The 27,461-nt window shown below is 44.2% G+C and overlaps 1 protein-coding gene across 5 annotated transcripts in view; it reads right to left on the bottom strand.

Annotated features, from left to right (window-relative positions):
- The window catches only part of abca2 (ATP-binding cassette, sub-family A (ABC1), member 2), a 147,139-nt gene that overhangs the window by 60,368 nt on the left and 59,310 nt on the right, over window positions 1-27,461 (bottom strand). For all 5 annotated transcript variants that reach the window (XM_005447870.4, XM_019365962.2, XM_025896874.1 and 2 more), the window contains 8 exons: window positions 14,912-15,282; window positions 13,982-14,141; window positions 13,290-13,418; window positions 12,973-13,140; window positions 10,201-10,297; window positions 2,055-2,228; window positions 526-628; window positions 163-277 (listed from right to left, as the gene is read on the bottom strand). In XM_005447870.4, coding sequence (XP_005447927.1) covers window positions 163-277; window positions 526-628; window positions 2,055-2,228; window positions 10,201-10,297; window positions 12,973-13,140; window positions 13,290-13,418; window positions 13,982-14,141; window positions 14,912-15,282 — 1,317 coding nt within the window. The remainder of the gene's footprint in view (window positions 1-162; window positions 278-525; window positions 629-2,054; window positions 2,229-10,200; window positions 10,298-12,972; window positions 13,141-13,289; window positions 13,419-13,981; window positions 14,142-14,911; window positions 15,283-27,461) is intronic.

The raw sequence follows: 27,461 nt of genomic DNA, 5'->3' as shown, positions 1-27,461 counted from the left end.
AGCTGTACTATATGTTTTTGTAAATACAAGCTCTATATTTCAAATGTTCGTTTAAAGTTTGAATCTTTGTTTTGTTTTAAACACTAATTGTTTGCTCCCATCCCTGAACATCTGTGAGTGAGCACACTGTCATGTGGACCAATCACGATAACAAACACTCACCTCTTTAAGCCTGTGCTCTTTCTCAGCTACAATATGCTGAATCATCATGGCCACTGAGTAAACCCAAGAGATCACCATACACAGAGGCATCATGTGCTCAATCACAAAGAGAAAACTACAAAGAAAACAGCAACACAGGGTATGAGCCGATGATCACAACAGCAGATAGATGTGATGGTGGAGGAACGTATTCATCCAAAATCATCGTCTGTCACATTTAAATGAACTTTTCAAACTGATTAAGACATTCTTTCTACATTACTTTCTAATGATACCTTGCCATTACTTTGTTTATTATTATCACATAAACAGAATCACAATAAATAAAACAAGTACAGTGTTATGTGTTAGTCCATTCCTTACTCGTCTCTGGTGTAGCATGGATAGGGGAACATCTGAACGTAGTTGCCAGGCTCCACCACATCATGCCCCACAAATGTGTTGATGATAGCTCTCTCTATCATATCTGGAAAAGAGAAAAAAAACGTCAAGACAGGGTTTTAATTTCTCTCCAACATGGATGTGTAAATATTTGTATGTCAGCTGATAGTGACGGCTTGGGTAATAAAGGATGTTGTGAGTCAACAGACTGATTTACAAATCAATCAATAATAGATACAATACAGTAGAATTATATAACCTTTATTCTATATTTATGCTTAAACATTTTTCATGGGAAGCGCAGTGACAAAATTTAACATAAATATGGAGAAAGAGTGAGCCAGAACATTATAAAATATAAGGGACTCAATTATACATATATGTGTGTATATATATATATATATATATATATATATATATATATATATATATATATTTGTATATATATATTTTTATATATATATATATATATATATATATATATATATATATATATATATATATATATGTATATATATATATATATCCTATCTTCTGCAGGCTTACACATCAGCACGTGACTTGTACTCAGTTATGAATGAGGGTAATAAACAGAGAGGAGCCAAAAGCTCATTCTTTAAACAGGCTGATAAAGTAGAAATATTCTAATAACTTGAACTGTTTCCTTTTAACATAAACTGCAGTAATAAAAGACCACAGACCAATAAAGGTCTACCACACTAGTAGTGTGACCAGTTTTCATAGGAATGACATCCAATAAAAGTCTATTACAATATCACTCTATGCTATAGAACGATGAGACCCAAGAACATATGAAATGGACCCAGCGGACTTCTACCAGCTGGAGCAGGCACCACTCTCCTTTCTGGAGGAAGAGCTGAGGTGGAAGCCGACTGCCTAATAAACTTGTGAGTCCTGCATTTGGGTCCTCTCCTTCCATTCCCACACACGTGACTGTGAAACATTAATTTGTAGTCATTTTATAATGATCTAACCCTGTCAGAGCCTGTGACCTCTCTTGGCTAAAAACAGCCTTACACTGCCTGGGCTGTCTTCAGAAACGTCCATCACTGATTTCATCATTCAACATTCTGTGTCAGATGAGTGGTGTCCCTGCTTTCAGCATAAAATATGATTTGTAGTTAGGAAATGCTTCTTTGTAAGCACGTTCCATCCATCCATCCCCTTCTGCTTATCCAGGTCAGGGTTGCAGGGGTTTGAAACCCATCGCAGCTACCATAGGGCAAGAGGCAAGGTACATCCTGGACAGGTTGCCAGTCTGACACAAGGCAAGGTAACCATGTTACCTTTACTTCATAAAAACAAACGAAACAGTGCACTGATATCAGTGTGCCACCCCTTGGGTCCTGTGCATAAAACCGTTGAACTATATACTGTACAAAAACCACACAAGACTTAGAATTCTCATTTCAATCACAGGGAGTAAAACAAGTCAAATCAAATAATCAAATGCTCAGCACTGGGGAAGTAAGTGAATTTCACTTCCTTACCTTGGATCCAAACAAAGCCATACAGGAAATAGAATTTCCCCCCAGTGTTGGGGCCAGGGCGCCAGTAGGCCCTTCTGATTTCATTGGTCTTCTCCGTTAAGCTGGAATTTTGTCTAATTTTGTACATAACATGTGGTGGAAGGGAGCCATCTTTATTAGTCTGGAAAATCACACCTGGGAAAAACAAAACAAAACATTAGAATGGTATAACAAGCTCAGGACAAGTTTCTTTATGCAAAAAAAATTAATTTTGCATCAAAACTCCGATGTGGGCATTTAATATGCTTCATTTGATTATGAAAGACTCTGTGATTGATATAAAAACAGAAACTTAAAACGGCTGCCTCATCACTGACAGGACAGTGATGAATCCTGACTGACTGCTGGGTGATGGGTGAGTGTCATGGTATCCCCCGCCTGTGACGTGAATGATGCAATAGTAACGCCCCTAAATGACAATTAGGAAAACCTGTGGTAATGTCTTGTGTATCCACCAGGGGGAGCAGTGTGGGGGCACATTTACATTTAACTGACTTGTGTTTCTGACATGAAAGCATAAACTATTATTTCATCGCACTGCTAATGTTCTTATATAAAATGCAAAATCTAAATTTAAACAGGCTCTGATTCTGCATCAATATGTGTGTGTAAGTATACAGTCAACACTATGTTACAAAAACTATTATTAATACATCTGCAAACTTTGTGACATCATGTTGAATGTACAAAAGATCATAACTTAAAAATATGCAGAAGTAATTTTTGCTTGGTGGATTGATCTGTCAAGCCAGAACAAGCCTGTTTAGTTTATTCAGGTCCGTGTAGTCAGAGAAACTGTTTTCAGCACAGAGCTGCGTTTATGAAAACTCCGATATCAGAATTTGTCTGTGAAGGTTCTCATCCAGGTCATGCTGTACTAAGGAGCCTGGGAAGAAAAGCGACTGGACGTCTTTGAGTTCCTTGAAGATGTTTCACCTCTCATCTGAGACGCTTCTTCAGTTCTAAAACCAGTTGGTCTGAAGTAGACTGCTGTGTACTTCAGACCCAGCCACACACTGAGACACAAACTGGTTCATCTCAAAGACAAACTAAACAATGTAGTGTAGCTGTTCAGTGCAGTGAGGAGTGCTCAGACCTCTACACTGAAGACACCAAAGAGCCACTTCATAAACGCACAACATAGAAGAGCCACATCGACAGGACAAGACGCAGCTGCATCTAAAGGTCAAAGGTCACTCTTTGAGGATGCCAGTGTTCACATTTTGGACAGAGAAGACAGATGGTTTGAAAGAGGAGTGAAAGAAGCCATCTATGTTCTCTGTGAATGAAGAGGGCGGGGTTTATGACACCAACTGTCTGCCATCGATAATCCAGTTTGAATCAGAATCAGAATACTTTATTGATCCCTAGGGGAAATTATGTTGGTTACAGTGCTCCAATACAAACAGTAACAAAGACAGACACTAGAAGAAGTAAGAATAGCAGAATATATACAATATATATATATATACATATATATACACATATACACATATATATATACACACACATATACATATATATATATATACATAAAAAAAAAACACCCCTCTCGCCCCTGCGGGCGGTTTATCCTTCAAGCTCGGGTCCTCTACCAGAGGCCTGGGAGCTTGAGGGTCCTGCGCAGTATCTTAGCTGTTCCCAGGACTGCGCTCTTCTGAACAGAGATCTCCGATGTTGTTCCCGGGATCTGCTGGAGCCACTCGCCAAGCTTGGGAGTCACCGCACCTAGTGCTCCGATTACCACTGGGACCACCGTTACCTTCACCCTCCACATCCTCTCGAGCTCTTCTCTGAGCCCTTGGTATTTCTCCAGTTTCTCCTGTTCCTTCTTCCTGATGTTGCTGTCATTCGGAACCGCTACATCGATCACTACGGCCGTCTTCTTCTGTTTGTCTACCACCACTATGTCCGGTTGGTTAGCCACCACCATTTTGTCCGTCTGTATCTGGAAGTCCCACAGGATCTTAGCTCGGTCATTCTCCATCACCCTTGGGGGCATCTCCCATTTTGACCTCGGGACTTCCAGGTTATACTCGGCACAGATGTTCCTGTATACTATGCCGGCCACTTGGTTATGGCGTTCCATGTATGCCTTGCCTGCTAGCATCTTGCACCCTGCTGTTATGTGCTGGATTGTCTCTGGGGCATCTTTACACATCCTGCACCTGGGGTCTTGCCTGGTGTGATAGACCCCAGCCTCTATGGATCTTGTACTCAGAGCTTGTTCTTGTGCTGCCATGATTAGTGCCTCTGTGCTGTCTTTCAGTCCAGCTTTGTCCAGCCACTGGTAGGATTTCTGGATATCAGCCACCTCCTCTATCTGCAGGTGGTACATACCGTGCAGGGGCCTGTCCTTCCATGACGGTTCCTCGCTTTCCTCCTCTTTCTTGGGTTTCTGCTGCCTGAGGTATTCACTGAGCACTCGGTCAGTTGGGGCCATCTTCGTGATGTATTCGTGGATGTTTCTTGTCTCATCCTGGACTGTGGTGCTGACACTCACCAGTCCCCGGCCCCCCTCCTTCCGCTTAGCGTACAGCCTCAGGGTGCTGGACTTGGGGTGAAACCCTCCATGCATGGTCAGGAGCTTTCTTGTCTTTATGTCAGTGGCTTCTATCTCCTCCTTTGGCCAGCCTATTACCCCAGCAGGGTACCTGATCACAGGCAGGGCGTAGGTGTTGATGGCCCAGATCTTGTTCTTACCGTTCAGCTGACTCCTCAGGACTTGCCTGACCCTCTGCAGGTACTTGGTGGTTGCAGCTTTCCTAGCGGCCTCTTCATGGTTCCCATTCGCCTGCGGGATCCCCAGGTACTTGTAACTGTCCTCTATGTCTGCAATGTTGCCTTCTGGTAGTTCAATCCCCTCAGTTCTGACTACCTTCCCTCTCTTTGTTACCATCTGACTACACTTCTGGTAGTGTGGATCAGTGAATCGATGTCTCGTTCACTCTTGGCATACAGCTTGATGTCATCCATGTACAGGAGGTGGCTGACAACCGCTCCGTTTCGTAGTCGGTATCTGTAGCCAGTCTTGTTAATGATCTCACTGAGGGGGTTCAGGCCTATGCAGAACAGCAGTGGGGACAGAGCATCTCCTTGGTAGATCCCGCACTTGATGGTGACTTGTGCTATGGGCTTGAGGTTGGCCTCCAGTGTTGTACGCCACATCCCCATTGAGTTCCTGATGAAGGCTCTTAGGGTCCTGTTGATCTTGTACAATTCTAGGCATTCCAGTATCCAGCTGTGGGGCATTGAGTCATAGGCCTTCTTGTAATCAATCCAGGCAGTGCACAGGTTGGTCAGTCTGGTCTTGCAGTCTCGGCTGACTGTTCTGTCTACCAGTAGCTGGTGTTTTGCGCCTCTGGTATTCTTGCCCATCCCTTTCTGTGCCCCGCTCATGTATTGACCCATGTGCCTGTTCATCTTAGCCGATATGATGCCTGACAGGAGCTTCCATGTAGTACTGAGGCAGGTTATTGGTCGGTAGTTGGATGGGACCGGTCCCTTCTTGGGGTCCTTGGGGATCAGGACCGTCCGACCTTCGGTTAGCCATTCCGGGTGTCTCTCGTTAACTAGCAGCTGGTTCATTTGTGATGCCAGGCGCTCGTGGAGTGCAGTCAGCTTCTTCAGCCAGTAGGCGTGAACCATGTCGGGCCCTGGTGCTGTCCAACTCTTCATACTGGAGACCCTTTCTTGGATGTCTGCCACTGTGATGGTTACTGGACCCTGTTCAGGGAGGTTGCTATGGTCTGCCCTCAGATCCACTAGCCACTGAGCATTGCCGTTATGGGTTGCGTCTTTCTCCCATATGCTCTTCCAGTATTGCTCCATCTCCAGCCTTGGTGGTGCTGTTCTGTTATTGTTCCCTTGCCACTGAGAGTACACCTTTGCTGGTTCTGTGGAGAACAGCTGGTTCATTCTCCTGCCTTCTATCTCTCTGGTGTACCTCCTCAAGCGGCTGGCCAAGGCTGTGAGTCTTTGCTTGGCAGTTTCCAAGGCCTCAGGTATGGACAGCTAAATATATATATATATATATATATATATATATATATATATATATATATATATATATATATATATATGTATATACATATATATACATATATATATATATATATATATATATATACATATACATATATACATATATATATATATATATATATATATATGTATACACATATGTCACTTATTGATAAATATCTGAATAAGAAAGAAGAGCATGTGTAAAAAGGGTGTAGCTATTGCAGTAAACAATGTGTTAGATGGATGAGTTGTACAGAGAGATGGCCACAGGCAGGAATGATTTCCTGTGTCGTTCAGTGGTGCTTTTTGGTAATCTCAGTCTTTCACTGAACGTGCTCCTGTGACTGACCAGCATGTCATGGAGTGGGTAGGAGGTGTTATCCAACATTGTCTTTATGCTGGATAACATTCGCCTCTCCGACACCACCTTGAGGGAGTCCAGCTCCATCCCCACAACATTACTGGCCTTACGGATCAGTTTATCAAGTCTGTTAGCATCAGCGACCCTCAGCCTGCTCCCCCAGCATGCAACAGCATAGAGGGTCGCACTGGCCACAACAGACTCGAAGAAAATCCTGAGCATTGTCCGAAAGATGTTGAAGGACCTCAGCCGCCTCAAAAAATAGAGGCGACTATGGCCCTTCCTATAAAGTGCTGTGGTGTTTGTAGCCCAGTCCAGTTTATTGTCAATGTGTACTCCGAGGTATTTATAGTCCTCCACAATGTCCACGTTGACCCCCTGGATTGAAACAGGGGTCAAGTGTTTCCTGGTCCTCCTGAAGTCCACAATCAGTTCCTTGGTCTTTGCCACGTTGAGCTACAGATGATTCTGCTCAAAGCACGTGACAAAGGAGTCAACCACAGCCCGGTACTCTGACTCATCACACCTGCTCATGCATCCAACCACCGCAGAGTCATCAGAAAACTTCTGAAGATGGAGGTCTCTGTGCAGTGGGTGAATTCTGTGGTGTAGAGGGTGAGGAGGAAGGGGGAGAGGACAGTCTCTTGTGGTGCATCTGTGTTGCTGATTACCTTGTCAGACACACACTGTGGATGCACATACAGGGAGTGCAGAATTATTAGGCAAGTTGTATTTTTGAGGAATAATTTTATTATTGAACAACAACCATGTTCTCAATGAACCCAAAAAACTCATTAATATCAAAGCTGAATGTTTTTGGAAGTAGTTTTTAGTTTGTTTTTAGTTTTAGCTATTTTAGGGGGATATCTGTGTGTGCAGGTGACTATTACTGTGCATAATTATTAGGCAACTTAACAAAAAACAAATATATACCCATTTCAATTATTTATCTTTACCAGTGAAACCAATATAACATCTCCACATTCACAAATATACATTTCTGACATTCAAAAACAAAACAAAAACAAATCAGCGACCAATATAGCCACCTTTCTTTGCAAGGACACTCAAAAGCCTGCCATCCATGGATTCTGTCAGTGTTTTGATCTGTTCACCATCAACATTGCGTGCAGCAGCAACCACAGCCTCCCAGACACTGTTCAGAGAGGTGTACTGTTTTCCCTCCTTGTAAATCTCACATTTGATGATGGACCACAGGTTCTCAATGGGGTTCAGATCAGGTGAACAAGGAGGCCATGTCATTAGTTTTTCTTCTTTTATACCCTTTCTTGCCAGCCACGCTGTGGAGTACTTGGACGCGTGTGATGGAGCATTGTCCTGCATGAAAATCCTGTTTTTCTTGAAGGATGCAGACTTCTTCCTGTACCACTGCTTGAAGAAGGTGTCTTCCAGAAACTGGCAGTAGGACTGGGAGTTGAGCTTGACTCCATCCTCAACCTGAAAAGGCCCCACAAGCTCATCTTTGATGATACCAGCCCAAACCAGTACTCCACCTCCACCTTGCTGGCGTCTGAGTCGGACTGGAGCTCTCTGCCCTTTACCAGTCCAGCCACGGGCCCATCCATCTGGCCCATCAAGACTCACTCTCATTTCATCAGTCCATAAACCCTTAGAAAAATCAGTCTTGAGATATTTCTTGGCCCAGTCTTGACGTTTCAGCTTGTGTGTCTTGTTCAGTGGTGGTCGTCTTTCAGCCTTTCTTACCTTGGCCATGTCTCTGAGTATTGCACACCTTGTGCTTTTGGGCACTCCAGTGATGTTGCAGCTCTGAAATATGGCCAAACTGGTGGCAAGTGGCATCTTGGCAGCTGCACGCTTGACTTTTCTCAGTTCATGGGCAGTTATTTTGCGCCTTGGTTTTTCCACACGCTTCTTGCGACCCTGTTGACTATTTTGAATGAAACGCTTGATTGTTCGATGATCACGCTTCAGAAGCTTTGCAATTTTAAGACTGCTGCATCCCTCTGCAAGATATCTCACTATTTTTGACTTTTCTGAGCCTGTCAAGTCCTTCTTTTGACCCATTTTGCCAAAGGAAAGGAGGTTGCCTAATAATTATGCACACCTGATATAGGGTGTTGATGTCATTAGACCACACCCCTTCTCATTACAGAGATGCACATCACCTAATATGCTTAATTGGCAGTAGGCTTTCGAGCCTATACAGCTTGGAGTAAGACAACATGCATGAAGAGGATGATGTGGATAAAATACTCATTTGCCTAATAATTCTGCACTCCCTGTATTGTGGTCTTCCTGTCAGGTAATCAACAATCCAGGACACCAGAGCATCCACCTGCATCGCTGTTAACTTATCACCCAGGAGGGTCGGCCTGATGGTGTTGAAAGCACTGGAAAAGTCAAAAAACATGACCCTCACAGTGCTCGCCGGCTGGTCCAGGTGGGTGTAGACATGATTGAGCAGATAGATGATGGCGTCCTCAGTTCCGAGGTGGGGCTGGTAAGCAAACTGAAGGGGATCCAGATGTGGTCTGACTATGGGTCGGATCCTTCTCAGACGCCTTAACACCCACTCACATCCTGGACCTTTTCACGTTAGGAAATCACATGATGGGGTGGGGCTAGGTTTCACAGTGGGTACGCAATGGTGATTGTGACCTACACCCGTTTTCACACCTTGGCTCATGTGATTAGGGTAGAGGATCATTAGCGAGTCAACGACCCTCATAACAGACAACTCTCACTACGGCAAATAATCTGGGACCGACTGGTTTTAGAACTGAAGAAGCTTCTCGCATGAGAGGAAACTCAAAGAAGTCCAGACGCTTTTCTTTCCAAGCTCCAACATTTAACTTGGTGTAACGGTGGGAGCATGTAATCCAAGCCCCCATAAAACTCACCCCAAACAGCTGATAAGTTACACACCCACACATATCTATCAAGTTAACACTGGTGTAATACACTTTCATTTGTATGGCTGAAAGACTAAAATAGACATTACTAAAATATGACCCTCTGTGGTACGAGGACAGGACTGAAAATGATTTAAAAAGTAGCCAATGTCCAAAGAACAATTTGAAACACCTTCATTAAGCCTGCAGAGCACTTAGAAAAGAAAAACTCAGTGACAGTTTGGCCTCTTGTGCAAAATATAGAGAAATTATGGACCCAAGACTTTTGCACAATTTAAGAGTTTAAAGAAATCTAAAGTGTAAATCAAAATATTAAGTTGCAGCCCAACCTCCACACGTGGTTTGAGATCTATTTATCCATTTATTTTACATTTTACAACAAAGTTTTCATATTTTAATGGATGAGGTTTAAAATGAAAGCTATCAAAAGAACGTCAAATTCAGTTTTATTTCTATAGCACCAAATCAAAACAGTGGCCTCAATGCGCTCTCCATCATCAGGTAAAGACTTGTGATATAAAGAAAATCATCTATAGCTAACTATCCAAGTCAAAGGTTTCTTGAAGAAAGCACCTTCTTGTGACACTCTGCAATTGAAAGTGAAAGGGGCGTGTTTATAGTGGAATGAGATACACCCAGAGTGAAGGAGGTGCCTGTCATCCTGTCAGCTGGCCTCTAGCTGGAAGTGGCCTAAGGTCTCTGGGTACACAAATGACCTTTTTGCAAGCAAAGAACAAACAGGACATTGTGAAAATCTAGAGTATGTCCACCTCACTTAAATGCATTAGATACCATGATTACAGTCTGACATGCAAAGGTGACTCACTGGCAAACACAGAAACATTGTCCCGGTAAGCCTGATTCAGGGTGTAGTTGACAATGCTGTCTTCATCAGGAAAGCCCTTAAAGACATCAACACTGACCTGTAAACACAAGTAAAAGACACAAATCATGTTTCACTGCAGAAGGCTGTTAGTGTTTTAGCACAAAAGGTGAAACCATCATATGAGCTTACAAAGTCTCTGCATATTTACAGCACGCAGTAGGATCGTGTCCGAAGATATTAAATAAATGTAATAACTTGCAATGACTTTGCATTTATCTGTGGATTCCTAATAACAATTTTAATAAAATATAAACACAAAGAGAATGGGCAGCACGGTGGCACGGTGGTTAGCACTGTTGCCGCACAGCAAGAAGGTCCTGAGTTCAATTCCACCATCAGGCCGGGGTCTTTCTGTGTGGAGTTTGCATGTTCTCCCCGTGTTTGCGTGGGTTCCCTCCGGGTACTCCGGTTTCCTCCCACCGTCCAAAGACATGCAGCTTGTGGGGATAGGTTAACTGGATAATCCAAATTGTCACTAGGTGTGAATGTGCAAGTGAATGTGAGTGTGAATGGTTGTCTGTCCCTGTGTGTTGGCCCTGCGACAGACTGGCGACCTGTCCAGGGTGTACCCCACCTCTCGCCCTATGACAGCTGGGATAGGCTCCAGCGCCCCCCGCGACCCTGAAAAGGATAAGTGGAAGCGAATGGATGGATGGATGGATAAACACAAAGAGTCATCCATGGTTATTGTGACTGACACTGGAATCAAGAAGGCAAATAAAAAAGTTAATATCAAACCAGTATACCGTTTGTGTTTGCATGTGTAATCCAAACACTTGAAATACTGGCACATGATTAAACAGAAAAAAGAAAGACGTAGCTATAAGCTGATAGCAGTCGCTAATGACCCCATTCCATAAGTAACATTATTAAAGAAAGATTATTTCTTTAGTATTATTATTATTATTATGAAGCAGATAAAAATGAATGAATGAATACTGTTGTCATTATTATTGTATGCTATATTATTGCAGCCCTGCATCAAGTTTGGCTCGCAGGAGCAGTAGTCTTTGCAGAGAAGCCCAGCCTTCCTTCACCCTGACCACCTCTTCCAGCTTAGCCAGGGGGACACTGCATTGTTCCCAAGTCAACTGACAGATATAATCTCTCCGTGACCTGTTGCCTCATCCCAGTAGGACATGCCTGAAACACCTTGGCTAGGAGGCATAAAGTAGGGATGCTAATCAAACTCCTGAACCCTCAATTGACTCCTTTTGATGTGGAAAAGCAGAGGGTTTACTCCAAGTCCCCCTTGGATGAACAAACGTCTCACCTTATGTCTAAGGAAAGAGCCCAGACACCCTTTGGATTTCCACCACTTGTATCTGTGACCCTGTGAATAAGACCCCAAGAGCCTCCACCACCTGCTAGGGCTAGATAATGTGTCCATAAAAGCTATGAACAAAACTGGTGACCAAGGGCAGCACTGGCATGGTCCAGCACTCACTAAGTCCTACTTACTGCCAACAATATGGTTCAAGCTCGCGCTGCAGTGGTAGAGGGAGCAAATGGCCCATAACAACAGGCCAGACACCCCAGACCCTGTGGGACGTGATTGAATGCCAAGACCACAAAAGACATGCAAACTGTCAAACTTCCACACACCCTCAAATAACCTCAGGAGGATAAAGAGCTTGTTCTGTGTTCTGCGACCACTTTACATAGTGCGAGTGGAACACTGCATCCCCCCCTGAGTCATTTGCCAGTTTGTCAGAATCACCTTGATGCTGAACAAAAGTCTTGTTTTATGTTCCCAAACTCCTCCCACACCCAAGTTTTTGCATCAGCAGTCCCATTGGCTAACAAAGCCAGGTAAGAGTTTCTTCAACCTGATCACCTCCCATGTCCACCAGTTGGTTCTGGGATTATAGTATTTGGTCCAAAACTGTACTGCCAGCTCAATATTCAGTGCTCAGGAGGCCCCTTCTTAAATCATCTACTGTATTTTTCCTTTTATTGAGAACTCTCTCTCTTCTGAACTCGATATCCATACTATGCATAGTTATCCAGGATGCATAAGTGTTTTTATTTTTTAGGCATTTTGCCTTTATTGGATAGCGATAGTAGAGATAGACAGAAAAGCAGATCGAGAGAGGGGGGGGGAGACATACACGGATCAGACTCAAACCTGGGCCGATGTGGCATGTGGTCGCCTGCTCACCGACGCCAAGACACAGATAAGGGTTTACTTTAACTTTATAGTGCTGCTTTTTTATCAGGTCAAAACTAAGTTTACGAAGTGTCAAAGGAAAATCGTGTATTTTGTGATCAGCTAACATGAAATGTATTCTTTTATTGATCATTAAGCACATGTCTACGTGACTTTTCACCTAATAACTTTTGACATGAACTCTTCTGTGATAAACAACTTACAGCTTCCTCTTTCTGTTTTGGAACATACAGACTTAGAAAAGGGGAACCTCAGCTCTGAGTTCTGAGAATAACTCTGTTATCTTTGTACACACACACACACACAGAAACATCTTGTATAAATAAAGAAACGCAGATGGTGACAAAGTGCGAGTCCATGAGTGTCTCCTGTGCGAGTGCTCTGTGACCGTCCTCGCGAGTGAAAGAACTGCAGTGTTTTGTGTTTTCTAACTCAGGAGTCTTGGCTAAAGAAAGAACGGCAGGGTGATTTAAAGAAATCCCCTGTCATGAAGTGATGCATTGTTTTATCTTCGTAAAAGTAAAGATAAAAACTGTGCTGACCTTAGACATAAAGTGTGTCCAGCCACAGGCAGCATTGTCAATGGTGTCCAGCTGTTCAAGCAGGGTGGAAGTGTTGGGAAGACTGTAGTTTCCTTCCATCAGACTTTGCATTAGCTCAGTGTCTGTGCCATTTATCAACTCAGGGTGCTGCTGAAGATCTGAGAACAGCTTGAGCAAGGAAAAACAAGATGAATGAAGCAGAAGCAGAGAACCATTAAAATGCTCCTGACTCAAAATCAAATTCTAGGTGAAGATGGATGTAAAGGGAAAATATTAGTGCAGCATTATGTCAAAAGTGGAATCTCTTGTAAATGTACCTGCTGCAGCCACACCAGGTGCTTGTGGAACTGGCCCTCCTCCAGGAAATTCCTGAGCTGTGAGGAGATATTGAGCCACACCCGGGTGTAATGTGTCACATTCCCAACAAATGCAAATGTCTCATTGGCCTTTAAAGAAAAAAGTGAACACATTAGTTCTTCATTACAATCTGTATGAATCTGTATATGCAAATATATATATATTATAATAATAATAATATATATCTTCTTCTTCCAATACAATAACACAGTTCTTACAGTAGTGGAGGTTACCGTGGTCTTAAACATCCTAAATATATTTTTCCCAGATCTGTGCTTTGACACAGCCCCGTCTCACTGGCCTGGTTCTTACCCTTTTCAGTTATGTTCTATGACAGGTGGACTCCAATCAAATCATAAAAACATTTCACAGACAACAGAGCACAGTTATATCAAAGTGCATGATTAATAGTGTGAATGGAAAATATCAGCCTTTTTTTTTTCAACAATTTTAAAACAAGTGAATGGAAACATCTTTTGCTTTGTCATTATGGAGTTTTGCATAGATCATGTTGCACCAACACAAAACATCGAAAATGTTCTGAATGAACATTGTATCAGGTTAGGGCTACAAATTAGATGGTGGTGATCTACTTGATTGATGATGTAAATCTGTTTGTACATGTACACAAAAGAGAGTGCTGTTTACATGCCTTCTGAATCACTTTGTCCACCTGGGAGCCAATAGGAGAGTAGAGGATCTTGGGATTTGTAGTCATCAAGTGAACCAGTAGGCCCAAATTCCTTTGTTCTTTGCTGGTGAATCCCAGAGAGCTCATGTTTCCCTGCTTCAAAGCCTCCGGTTCAATTATCCTGCAACAAGATCTATGGTTAAAGAGCACCAACTGTACTGCTAAGTAACATCCATACATTTTCTTCCGCTTATCCGGGGGCCGGGTCGCGGAGAAGCCTAACCAGAGAAGCCCAGACCTCCCTCTCCCCAGCCACCTCCTACAGCTTGTCCGGGAGAACACCAGAGCATTCCCAAGCCAGCCGAGAGATATAATCTCTCCAGTGTGTCCTGAGTCTGCCCCGGGGCCTCATCCCAATGGGACATGCCCAGGACACCTCACCCAGGCGGTGTCCAGGAGGCATCCTTGTCAGATGCCTGAACCACCTCAACTGACTCCTTTCGATGTGGAGGAGCAGCGGCTCTACTCTGAGCCTTCCCGGATGGCTGAACTTCTCACCCTATCTGATTCTCCTTCCCACCACTTCACATTTGGCTGCGAACCGTTTCAGGGCAAGCTGGAGGGAACCATTCGATGAACCATTCAATCTTTCTGGGCTTGGATAATTGTTCTCATATTCTTGATGTGATTAGTATTTAATTTATGTGCTAAAACTTTATTATGTTGAGAAGCTGAGGAGTTTTCTCATTGCATATACTTTATACTCTGAGCATTGTTCATATAAAGATAAAACCTGTGACTGCTTCTGTTTCTCTTCTGTTGGATGGCTTTTAGTATTTGTACAAAAGAGTAGTCTAAACATGTGGGCACTTCTTTAAATGTATGTTCATATTAAAACAACATGACAAAAGCATTCCTCACACAATTAAAGACAGTTTTTGTTTTACCCACCTGTTATTCCCACACAGAATGGGCTGCAGTCCAGCCCATAGCTGTACAAATGCTGAAAACTGAGAATGAGGATTCTCCGTTTCCTTCTTCCCTTTCGCACTTCCTGTTCCTCCAACTTCCTCTCCTCCTTCATCCCCCTCTCCGGGAATGTCAGTTGTGTTGGGGCCCCATGTGGTGGCATTAGGAGCCCATGTTGTGTTTGCAGGCGATGCTGGAGTTCGACCAGCACAGGCCCCTTTGGGCAACAGGCGAGCTAGACTAGAAAGCAGGTCCACATCCTTTAGAAGCCTCTCTACATCAGCCAGTTCCTTCAACAGAGCCCCAACGTTAGACTGCGAGAGAAGAGCCGAAGAGCTGGGCTGCAGGTGAAGCTGGATGGGAAGAAAGGAGGAAATAGGCAAATTACATGATGGCTACAGCAGACATATGAAAAAGGACCCTGTTTTCCAATGTCAATGCACATTTTAACTCAAACTAAAGACTAAAACTACCTGAGAACACAACTGCAATCTGCTCTAGACCCCCTGCTGATATTGATGTAGAAAGCAGCTGAATTCATGAATTCAATCCTCCCTGTGCTGTTACTATACCCGAACTGAAAACATTTTGAAAGTTTCACATCAGGTGGTGATTCATCAGGAGGTAAAAGAGAATAAGTGTCTGAAGGTAGTGATGCAGATTTTATGCAGTTGGTTTGACACCATGTGATCTAACCAGAAATGCTATTATGTGACCAATCAGTGTTTGGATTACGAGTGTGGAGCCAGAGATGCCCAAGAACTAGAGGTGCAAGAGGTGCTTCAAACAGATGAACTGATTTGTCCAAAATCTTAACCAGAAAGAGCGACAGAATCTTACACAGCTGTCTGCAGCTACAGACTATGTCTAGTCCCAAACTGCACCGAAGAGTAAAACTGTCAAATCTGGATTAATATTTGGTGTCCCGCTAAGTCCCTGTTAGTACATGAATTAACAATTGATCAACAAACTGATTTAGTGTGCCTTACAGAAAACTGGTTTCAACATAATGTTAGTTTTTTTTTTTTTTTTGTCTGTCCCATTTGGTTCTTAAGCCGTCAGAATTGTTGTCTGAAGACCAACAAGGATACCAAATGGATTTATTTTGCCAAATGGATCATCATGGCATTGCCGTATTGGTCCATTTGATCAAACTTTGTTGTTATTATTTATTTTATTTTCAGTTTTTACAGATGGGACAGACATGACGGGGGGATAGGAAAGGGAGAAAGAAAGAGAGGAAGGAAAAGAAAAACAGAAGGGAAAAGGGACAGTGAGAAAGGGCACTTACAAAGACAAAGAGAAAGAAAAATAAAAATAAAAAATCTCCTGGATCACCTGTTGAGAGAAAAAGAAGAGAAGACAAGCAAAAAAAACCAAACAAAAACAAAGCAACATACTAAACACAACACCATCACGTTAATCTAGCTGAGTGTGAACAGCAGTAAATACTAAATATTGAAAGTTGTTGTGCAGCACGCAGGACAGACAGCGCACAATGTGCTTTGAAATAGCAGCTAAGAAAGGTGTAGTTTATGTCTACGAACAGTGAACACCCGTGTGCACACCTGTGTGGATCAACGCGCTTGTATACAAAAGGTTTCCCCATGTAACGGTCTGCTAGAGGGTGTGGAGGCCCATAGCCCCGTCCCCCAGGGCATGAAGCAGGCATGGAGGAGATCCAGGCTCCAGACATCCAGAGGCCCCAGAGTGCGAGAGCCCAAGGAGTACCACCGGAGGGGCATCCGTGCCACCTTCCTGGGAAGGGCTGAGGGGATCCCCAGACGAGGGGGTCACCCAGTAGCCACGGAGCAGAAGCCAGAGGGGGCTGCACCGGCGTGCCCGCCGGCTCTGCTGGCAGCCAGCTGTGCCAGAGTGAACCGAGTTGCAGGCCCCGAGGCCGGAGGCCGGAGGGCCCCCTTTGCCCCGGAAGAGGCCTGACCGAGCGACAGGCACCGGGCCCCGCCAAGTAGCCACCGGGAGTGAGCTGGTGCATACCTGAGCGCCCAGCCCCGGACACCAAGAACCACCAATGCACCAACCCCTGAGGGCATCAGTTACCAGCAGGGAGTGTGGTGAGGGGAGATAGGCCTCCACACTTGGAGGGCCTGGGAGTACCCAGGGAGGTGGAGTCTAAGACCCGACCTGACATATAGACACAGACAAACAGGCACACACAGACATAAACATGCTTTCCCACCCTCATGCACACATATACAAACACTCAGCACTCACCCAACGTAGGGATAGACATACATAGACATGTACACACAATCATACTCCCCAAACATACTCTATGCCTTGGGTCCAGGTACCCTCGCCCCCAGAGGGGGAAACGGCACCCAGACCCAAGAGATGTGACCCTTTCCCCCGGGGTGGAGGCAAGCAGACCGCCCCAGGCTCCGCAGCAGCAGGGAGGCCAATCGGACAGCCAACACCTCCTCCCAGCCCCCCGCCCCGATGGCTAGTAGAGAACGGGGGTGTGTGAAGACCCCATACCTCCCTCCTCCCGCTCATGTGTAGTGTTGCTGCGTGTTGTTCTAAAGTGCATTTAAAACAAGGGAGGGCATGGTGCTGCTGCCAGAGAGCAGCAGGTGTTAGCACGGCCCCTCCCGAGAACCCTCAATGTCTACATGGATTTAAAATTGAGAGGTGGGCACCGGCGCCAGAGGTAGGGTTGAATACACAGACCGTCCTCTGGACGCCGTTAACGTGGTCACCCTCAAGGCCCTATATATATATATATATGTGTGTGTGTGTGTTATGAGAGTGTGAATAATGTGGATGTCTAAGTTGTGAAATAAAATTGAGGCACAGGTGGCCAGAAGGGACAGAGGGGGGGGAATGCCTCCCCTGCACCCTGGTGACACACCCGCACCCCAAGGCCCTACCTGTGTGGGTGGGTGTGGTGGAGTGGGAAGAGGGAGGCAGCCGGGGATGGGGAGGAAAAGAAGGGAGGGGCAAGATGCCCCTCCTTAGGGCCAGCTCCCCGGCTGACCCCAGTAGGCACCCCCGTCCTCTAGTACCCACCAAGGCAAGGGAGCCCAGGCCCATCCCGATCGGGGCCTACGGCAGCAGCACCGCTAAGCCCACAGGACCTGGGGAAGCCCACCCCACCCCACCGCAGAGGAAACTATACCCACCCCAACATTCAATCATCTCCAGACTACACACGACAACAGACACCCAGGTTAGGTTTATTCTCCACCTCTCCTGTGTCTCTCCCCCACCTGCAGAGTGGACTTCTGCAAGGATGGAACAACCTCCCTGCCAGTTGAAGAGTCCCCCAGTTAGGTCGATGCACCAGAGGCCCCCTGCGCCAGGGCTGAGCCCCCGTGCACCCACCCGCCCACAACCTCGGCGACACACCGACGAGGACCGAAGCCCCAAGGCCCAGCCAGAGCCCCATCACGGAGACGAAGCACCCCCGAACCCCAAGCCCCCCGCCTGCCCCGGATCCACTCAGGGGCAGCCAGGCTACCAGGCAACATAATGTTAGTTTAAATGAATCAGTTGTCCCTGAGTCATACTAATTGTCAGAATCCTCAAAGTACAGGCCAAGAGAGGGTTTGGCATCAATTGTCCAATGAAGCTTATTATTTAAAGACAGAGTTTGAATTCATTTGAAAGCCTGATGCTTAGCCTTGTCCACCCCAGCTGTAAAACTCAGAAACCAGTCTTATTCATGATCATCTATCGTCCACCTGGGCCTTACACAGAGTTTCTGTCTGATTTCTCAGACTTTTTATCTGATTTAGTGCTCAGCTCAGATAAAATAATTATTGTGGGTGATTTTAACATCCATGTAGATGCTATAAATGACAGCCTCAACACAGCCTTTTAATCTGTTATTAGACCCCACCCACCACTTTAATCTAGATCTTGTTTTAACATATCGCATAGAAACTGAATATTTCACAACATTCCCTTATGTCCTTCTTTTCTCTGATCATTCCTTGATAACATTTAAATTTACAATAAGAGATTACACACAACTGGGAATAGATATTCTCACAGTAGACGTCTTTCTGTGCTATAACTAAGTAAAGGATATAATTTCTCCACTGTTATCGTGTGCCAATGCAGTGCTAGTGCAGGCAGGAATGATTTCCTGAGTTGTTAAATGGTGCATTTGGGTAATCTCAGCCTCTCACTGAGCGTGCTCCTGTGACTGGCTAGCATTTCATGGAGTAGTTGGGATGTATTTTCCAGCATTGTCCTTAACTTGGACAACATCTGCCTCTCCGACACCACCTTAAGGCAGTCCAGCTCCATCCCCAAAACATTGCTGGCCTTGCAGACCAGTTTGAGTCCGTTGGCATCTGCGACCCTCAACCTGAAGCTCCATCATACAACCGCACACAGGATAGCATGGCCACAATAGACTCATAGAAAATCCTGGGCAACAGATGTTTAAAAGACCTCAGCCGCCTCAGAAAATAAAGACGAGTCTGGCCCTTCCTGTAGAGTCAAAGGAGTTTGCAAAGAAAAGCGTCTGGACTTCTTTGAGTTGCTTGAAGACGTTTCACCTCTCATCCGAGAAGCTTCTTCAGTTCTAAAGTCAAATGGCCGAGAGTCCCAGATTTAAACCCAGTGGGAGTATCCCCCCAAAGAGGGACACCAGGGGGTCCTTTGTCCCTCTTTGGAAAATTACAAGACCAAGCAATTTGAAAAAAGTGTACTTAAACAGTGTGGTTAGGACAGCTACTAGCCTAAGTGGTAAGGTAACAGTTGGATGGCTCTTGGACTCGGGATGGACTACGATGACCTGGATGACTGAGAACCTTCACAGACATACTTCCTGTAGAGTGCATTGGTGTTCATTATCTATGTGTACTCCAAAAATTTAAAAGGTTACATTATACATGCTTCTTCATTAGGCATAGTATACATTTTCACTGCTATACAGATGATACCCAAATTTATCTATCCATGAAGTCAATTAACACACACCAATTAGTTAAACTAAAAGACATACAGACCAGGATGACCTCTAATTTTCTCAAATTTACATAAAACTGAAGTTATCACACGCAGCCTGGTATCTAACCAGATTCTTACTCTGAATGGCATTACCTTGGCCTCCAGTAATGCTGTGAGGAACCTTGGAGTCATTTTTGACCAGGACATGTCCTTCAATGCACATATTAAACATTCAGTAAAAAGGACGAGATGTTACAGTCCCTGATAATGCATTGCTTTAGATGGAGAGACTCTTGAGGGATGGCTGTTATGAGGAAAGGCAGCCCAGAAACTTTACCAGCAGCACACATCGTTGTGTGCCTCAACTTTCGGTCTTTTACCCAGGCTAATCTGACATTTTCCTTCCTTGGTTAGGTTTAGGGATTAGAGGTCTGATCTAGCTTATCATTTTAAAATTTGGGACACATCATCAGTAGTGGACCTTGGATTCATCGGGTGTTTCGGCCATTATCACTAGACACCCTCATCCAAGGAGACCCTGCCAGGGTTGATCAGGCCCCGGAGTGTGTCACTGGTTTATGTTAAATTGTTATTTCTCTTCTTCTTTTTTCTGTTTAGTTTCCTACAGTTTATTTCCCATCTATTCACTGCAACTGAGAAATAATACTTACCTCTTTAGCATTTATGGAGCCTAACTTCTTCAAAGGGATAGAAAAGGTGATAGAGAGAAGAAAGACAAAAGGGACAAGATAGGAGAAAGCCGAGAGGAGAGCTGGAAGGGGGGCGCCCGATGTGGCTTCCCACACCTCCCCACCGGATTGGGCTGTATGCTCTACCTCCCCACTGCCTCCCAGAAAAGGGAAGAAGAGCAGAGGGGAGAAGAGCGGAATATTTCTTTTCTCTTAGCTGACTACCTTAGCTGCCCAAGTGATGTCAGCCCTTTTTAACCATAACCAGTGACTGGTCCTCTCAGCAGTGTTAGCCAATTCTCTTATAGCCTGTCCTCTGATCCCAATCTCTCTAAGCAGTTTTGCTGTTGTATGGGCAACAAAGCCCCTGCACCCCACTTCCACCAGGCGCACCTTGATCTTCCAGCCTCTGTCCTCTGCCTAAGCTGCCAAGTTGGCATACCGCAGCTTCTTATGCTCAAACGCTTCCTCAATTGCTTCCTCCCATGGTACCGTCAGCTCAATGATGTACGCAAGTTTTTGGGAGTTAGACCAAAGGACGAGATCTGGTCGCAGAGTTGTTGTTACGATCTCTGTGGGAAAAATTAGCCTCTGATCCAAGTCCACTTAAATCTGCCAATCCCTGGCAACCTTCAACAGGCCCAGGTCTGGGGTTGAGGGGCTTGTCCTCGGCTTGTCTCCTTCCTGGACAAATGTTGATGAAAACTAACGCTCCTCTTGGTTCGTGAAAGGTTTAGTGTTGATGGATTTTCTTTTGCACTCAACTTTCTCAGCTAGACACCTGAGAACCTGGTTGTGTCTCCATGTGTATCTGCCCTGAGTAAGGCTAGTCCTACAACCAACCAAGATATGCTTGAGTGTTGCTGGGATTGTACACAAGGGGCAGGATGGGTCCTTTCCGAACCACATCTGCAGATTTATTGGGGAAGGTAGCACATCGCATGTTGCTCGGATGATGAAACTTAGTGTATTAGACTCCATTCCCCAGATTTCACTCCATGAGAGTTTCCTCTTTTCAACACTCTCCCAATTCATCCAGCGACCCTGCTTGGCCAGTGCCACAGCTCTGGCATGTCTGGCTGTTTCCTCCTGTCGACGCACCTCCTCCACCACCATTTTTCAACGTTCGGTTACAGATGCCTGTTGCCACCGAGGTGTTACTGCGCCAAGACCAAATCCTCCTCTGCCCTGTTGGACGTGTCCCACCACATCACGATGCCGAATATGTAAGACTGCTTTTTTCTATTTGCGCAACATCTCTAAAGTTAGAAATATCCTGTCTCAGAGTGATGCTGAAAAACTAGTTCATGCATTTATTACTTCCAGGCTGGACTACTGTAATTCTTTATTATCAGGATGTCCTAAAAACTCCCTGAAAAGCCTTCAGCTAATCCAAAATGCTGCAGCAAGAGTCCTGACAGGGACTAGAAAGAGAGAGCAGATTTCTCCTGTATTGGCTTCCCTTCATTGGCTTCCCGTTAAATCCAGAATTCAAAATCCTGCTCCTCACATACAAGGTCTTAAATAATCAGGCCCCATCTTATCTTAATGACCTTATAGTACCATATCACCCTATTAAAGCACTTTGCTTTGGAAGGTAGGGCCTTCAACTTCCAGGCCCCTCTTCTGGGGAACCAGCTCCCAGTTTGGATTCAGGAGACAGACACTATCTCTACTTCTAAGATTAGGCTTCAAACTTTCCTTTTTGCTAAAGCATATAGTTAGGGCTGGATCGGTGACCCTGAATCCTCCCTTAGTTATTCTGCAATATGTCTAGGATGGGGGATTCCCATGATGCACTGGGTGTTTCTTTTTCATTCACTATATGTTCGCAAACCATTCTGCTTTTAATCGTTAGTTATTACTAATCTCTGGTTCGCATTCACAAAGTGCCTTCATCCTCTCTTTCTCCCTTCACATCAACCAGTTGCAGCAGATGGCCCCGCCCCTCCCTGAGCCTGGTTCAACTGGAGGTTTCTTCCTGTTAAAAGGGATTTTTTCCTTCCCACTGCCACCAAGGCGCTTGCTCAAAGGGGCTCACATGACTGTTGGAGATTTCTCTGTTTTTTTTGTTTAATTATAGGGTCTTTACCTTCTAATATAAAGCCTGGAGGGAGAGAGTGAGGTAGTTAACAGAGAGGTTTGCTCTTTTGAGCAAGATTCTAAACCCAAGTTGCTCTTCAATGCATCCATTGGTGTGTGTGTGTTAGAAGCACTTGAATAGAAAAAAAGTACTTGTATGAATGGGTGAATGAGGAAAGTTGTATAAAGGAAAGTTGTTAGATCCACTATTTAGCACCCTGGAAGGGTGGAAATTCTCTTCTCCAGTGAAAGTGATAAAAGGGTGGAGCAGTTTTTGCTCAAAATAAGGGATTGGCTGGCAAGATACCGCAAGATGGCTGAGGTCAACCTGCACAAGGCTCAGAAAAGCTAGAAGAGCTGATATGAGCAGCAGGCTTGCCACTGTGAATTCCATCTGGTCAAAAAGTGTTGTTACTCCTTCCTTTTGCTATAAAACAAAAAATTCTGACAAAAATGAAAGGGACCATAGTTTTTCGCAGGATAGGGCCAGGGACATATGAGAATCACACAGAAAATTAAGAAATGAAACAGACCTACCTTGAAAATCTTCTGAAAGAGGGGAAAGAGTGTCCAATTCAGACTCCAGAAAAGCTCGATTGGTAAAAGGAAGTAAACCTAAAGTTAGAGGTGAGATCAGAGCAAGAAACCCTTCTGATGTCTTTGGTGCTGTCGCGTCTTGCTCTACAGCAGCCAGCCCAGTTACTCCAGGTCTTCCAGGAGGTTCCATCTTTGTCTTCTGTTAACCCCGGAAGAACCACTTCTGTCAAACATGTGATACACCTAAAACATGGGAAACGCATCCACCACCGTCCTTACCGGGTTCTACAACCACTGGTGGGAAACTTGCAACAGGAGGTGGAGAAGATGTTGAAGCTTGGGGAGACTGAGCCTTCCTCTCGGAGAGGTGCAGTCCAGTGGTCATCATCTTTAAGAAGGAGATGTGTGTAAATGGCAAGTGCCACTGGAAGAGTCCTTTCAACCATACACAACCTTCCGAACACCAGCTGGGCTCTTCCAGTACACTGTGATGCTATTTAGACTGCAAGGGGCACCCGCCACCTTCCAGAGGATACTACAGGGGTGTGAGCACTGCAGTGCAGCCTGTCTTGATGATGTTGTGATCCACAGCAACACATGGGAAGAGCATCTGCAGCACCTGTCAGAGGTCACCAGAAGGATCCAAAAGGGCAGGGCTGACACTCAACCCCTCTAAATGTGAATGGCCACAGCAAGAGACATGCTACCTGGGCTATCAAGAGGGTTGAGACAAGGTGGGTCCTCAGGATAAGGTGGAAGCCATCCAGAAATTCAGCCTTGCACCTAAAAGGAGGAACGGTTCTTTTCAGGACTGTTTGCTAGTACTCTAGTTTGCAACGATGGCAGTCCCTCTTACAGCCCCAAACAGCAAGGAGCAAAGAAACCCAGTAATATGACAAGCAGTTTGTGAATACCCTGAAAGCCTACTTGTGTACCTTCCACAGTTCTCAGGAATCCTGACTTCAGCTGAAGATTTTTGATGCTTCCACAGACCACTCTAGAGCAGTCCTGGCCCGAGGAAACCATGGAAAAGAACATCCAGTCCTATATCACGGCCAGAAGCCACGTGGCACAATGTATTCTACTGTTAAGAAGGAAGCCTTGGCCATTAAGCGGGCACTGGAAAAACTCCAATATTATTTGTGTAGATAAATTTGATCTGGAAACTGACCACCAAGCACTCACTTGGATCAATTCCATGAAGAATTACAACAGCTGCCTGTTACAATGGTGATTCTCACTTCAGGCTTTTAGGTTCATTATTGGCAAGTGTAATATAGTGGCAGATTACCTCTCCAGGTTGGTGAAGTGCGGTAACTTGGAGAGGTAATCTGCTAGCAAAAGATAACAAAATAATTAACTCCCAATCTTGAGATAATGAGGCCAGGAAGGGGATGACTTTGACTGTAGGCGGCAGACATGGATGTGGGCTTGCACACAGGCATCCAGACATTCCACACACGTGGATGCATGTCTCAAGGTCAAACAGTCAAACAAAAGGGAAGGGTGATAATTGACTTTACTATTTAGCAGCACAGGTGCAGTCAGCATATATTCTCGATTACCTCTCACTAAAATCACTGTGTGCAGTCTCCCCACTGTCTTTGATGCCGGATGGGCAAGACAAGGCATGGACTTCCTGGTATTAACCAGTGGGTTTGCGAACACTTGGGGTCATGTGAACTGCATTATTTTTGGTTTACAGTTTGCAATACCAAAAATGACTCAACAACAATCATTACAGCAGGTTGATATTCAACCAGACACAAATGTAGTCTTTGTGCCTCTACAGATTAAGGAACGGTTCAACACTAACTGTGACTTCAACGCATGTTCATTTAAATTTTTGAACATCGTCATTGTTTGATAGCTTTTAGTTGCTTTTTCTTTCTTTTGACTAGATAGTAAATTTGTTAATATTTCTAGCTGATTAGGAGATTTATTGCATTTCAAATGCATGCCCAAAGGCTGCTAGACAATTATGAAGCGTAAGCTATAATAGACATGCTTACCATCTGACAGCACTGTGGGTGTCTCGGGGCAGAGAACCACACATTACTGTTACAACTCTCTTCGCAAGGCCGACTTTCAGAAACTCTGTGTGAGTAACAAAGTCTGTTCTGTAGTCGTGTGCACCTTTGACGCACATTCAGGCATTAACTGGTCTTTCTGCAAACTGGACCCACAGCTTCCATACTGGGATCTTCACCACAGGGCTGCTAGCCCACATTCACACTCCTGGACAGTGAAAAAAACTTGTAGCAGCAGCTTGGGTCTTCATGGTTCCCAGAGAATTACAAAATAAAGAAAAGGATCCAGACACAAAAATCAAATCAAACCGTACAGTTGGAAGTGTCCACACCCACGCTTAGTATGACTAATAAAAAACTTATATCTGCCATTCAGATCACAGTCTAAATACAAGTAGTACTACCAATCCACAATCAAATTTAAATATTAATATTCAAATAAGGTTTTATTCTCCCTAGCCTCAGGATTAAGCAAAATTAATTAAAACATCCTCCATTTGATTAAAATAATTCACATTTGTATAAACTGAGACTGAAGCCCAAAATACTTGTCACACATGATAAAATAGAATTTAAAAAGGTTAATTAATAGACAATCTATTATTTAACACATATGGCATTTAAATATGGCATTGAGCTTAGTACCTTAATATTGTACATATATATAAATATATAATTTGTATCAAAAAACACTTTCAGAAGGTTTTTATTCAGATTAAATGAAATCAAAGGTATCAGAATAAAACCTTAAAACACATCAATTAGGAGGAAGCGGCAGAGGCCAGCCCAACATACATGAGCAAAGGTGGTAGTTATGGGGGTCACACATGCATTGCATGTGGAACCAGTTATATACGACTGCGAGATCGGAGACTTTAATTATCTTCAGACGTTACATCCATTTAAGAGCTCTGCAGTACACACTCTTCCCAGGTTCTGACCAAATCCACCTTTGGGTGATCACAGTACTGGTTTCTAAAATTTTCAGACATAGGTAGTGCTGAAGAATGTGGTTTAGGTCGTCTCCAGTTCCTGCCATACAGTTACTTCCTTTGCTCTTCGGTACTTGATTAGCTGTCTCTATCAGGTCCCAATTATAAAATTACTAAAATCAAAATGTTGGACTTCCTGTTATGTTACGGTCATATGTCCCATGGACTTTTTTGTCCAAAACTTTCATATTTGAAGATCAATCTATGTGCTCGTAACACTGTTACAGGTGCTGTAGATCCATTTTCCACTCTGCATATGTGATTCATAAAACACGTAAATTTTCACCATAGCTAACATGTTTAGTTTTCGAGCATGCTTAGGCCTTCACAAAGGTCAGACATTTCCCTGACTAACATTAAACAGGCCGGATACAATGAAGCGCTTGGAGAATGGAGAATACTCACTATTACATGTCTTGCTGATGTATATCGTGTTGAAGCACCAACTAAAATTTCACCTAAATGGGATGATTATAATCTACTGGATATTTCCTGTTGCCACTAGGTGGCGCCATAATAGTGACCCAATATTGGCACTCAGACGTCTGAAAGTTGGGACTCAAGCATGTCCAGTTTTTGACAGACTTGACAATTGAGAAACCGTGTAGTGTCCTGTGGCAAAAAACAAAACAAAACCAAAACTGTTTTTAAAATCAAGTAATACTCGTTAAGGCTTTCCTGACCAAATGTTATATGATTCTGCAAAACCACCAGGAAACTGTACCTCAAAATATAAAACATGACATTTTCTGTCACCACTATGTGGTGCTGTGACTATTGTTAAAAGCTAACATAGTACTGGGTTCAGGGATGGACCCATATGACAGGTTTGGTCCAGATGGATGATATATGTGAAACTGAGCAAATATAAATTTTATTTAATTTGCCCCAGAGATGTAGTTAAGATTGACCAAATATAAAGTTGATCAGATCAAATCCCCAGAGTTCAAAAAAGCATTCTGTAGTCTCAGTATGTGAAACCTATATAATACGAACATTTTCTGTTACTGAAGCATGTGCACACATGGTCATGGTTATGACCTTAGAAAGTTGGTTCATTCCATAAAATAATAATAATACTCCACAGAGCAGACACAATAATGCCTCTGCACTTTGTGCTGAAGACCTAAAACTGAATGAAGCAGACAGAACAGGGTTTTCGCACTAAACGGATCAGATAGGGCTCTTGCAGTTTCAGTGCTTGGGCACCAACTATCAGACTACTCCAGGTAGGGATGGGAGTCGAGAGCCAATTCTTGTAGAAAACCGGTCCCTAGAA

This window comes from Oreochromis niloticus, linkage group LG12 (genome assembly GCF_001858045.2).
Source record: "Oreochromis niloticus isolate F11D_XX linkage group LG12, O_niloticus_UMD_NMBU, whole genome shotgun sequence".
NCBI classification, from domain to species: Eukaryota; Metazoa; Chordata; class Actinopteri; order Cichliformes; family Cichlidae; genus Oreochromis; species Oreochromis niloticus.
The sequence above is the reverse complement of the archived record's forward strand: the minus strand, read 5'-3'. Positions and strand labels throughout refer to the sequence as shown.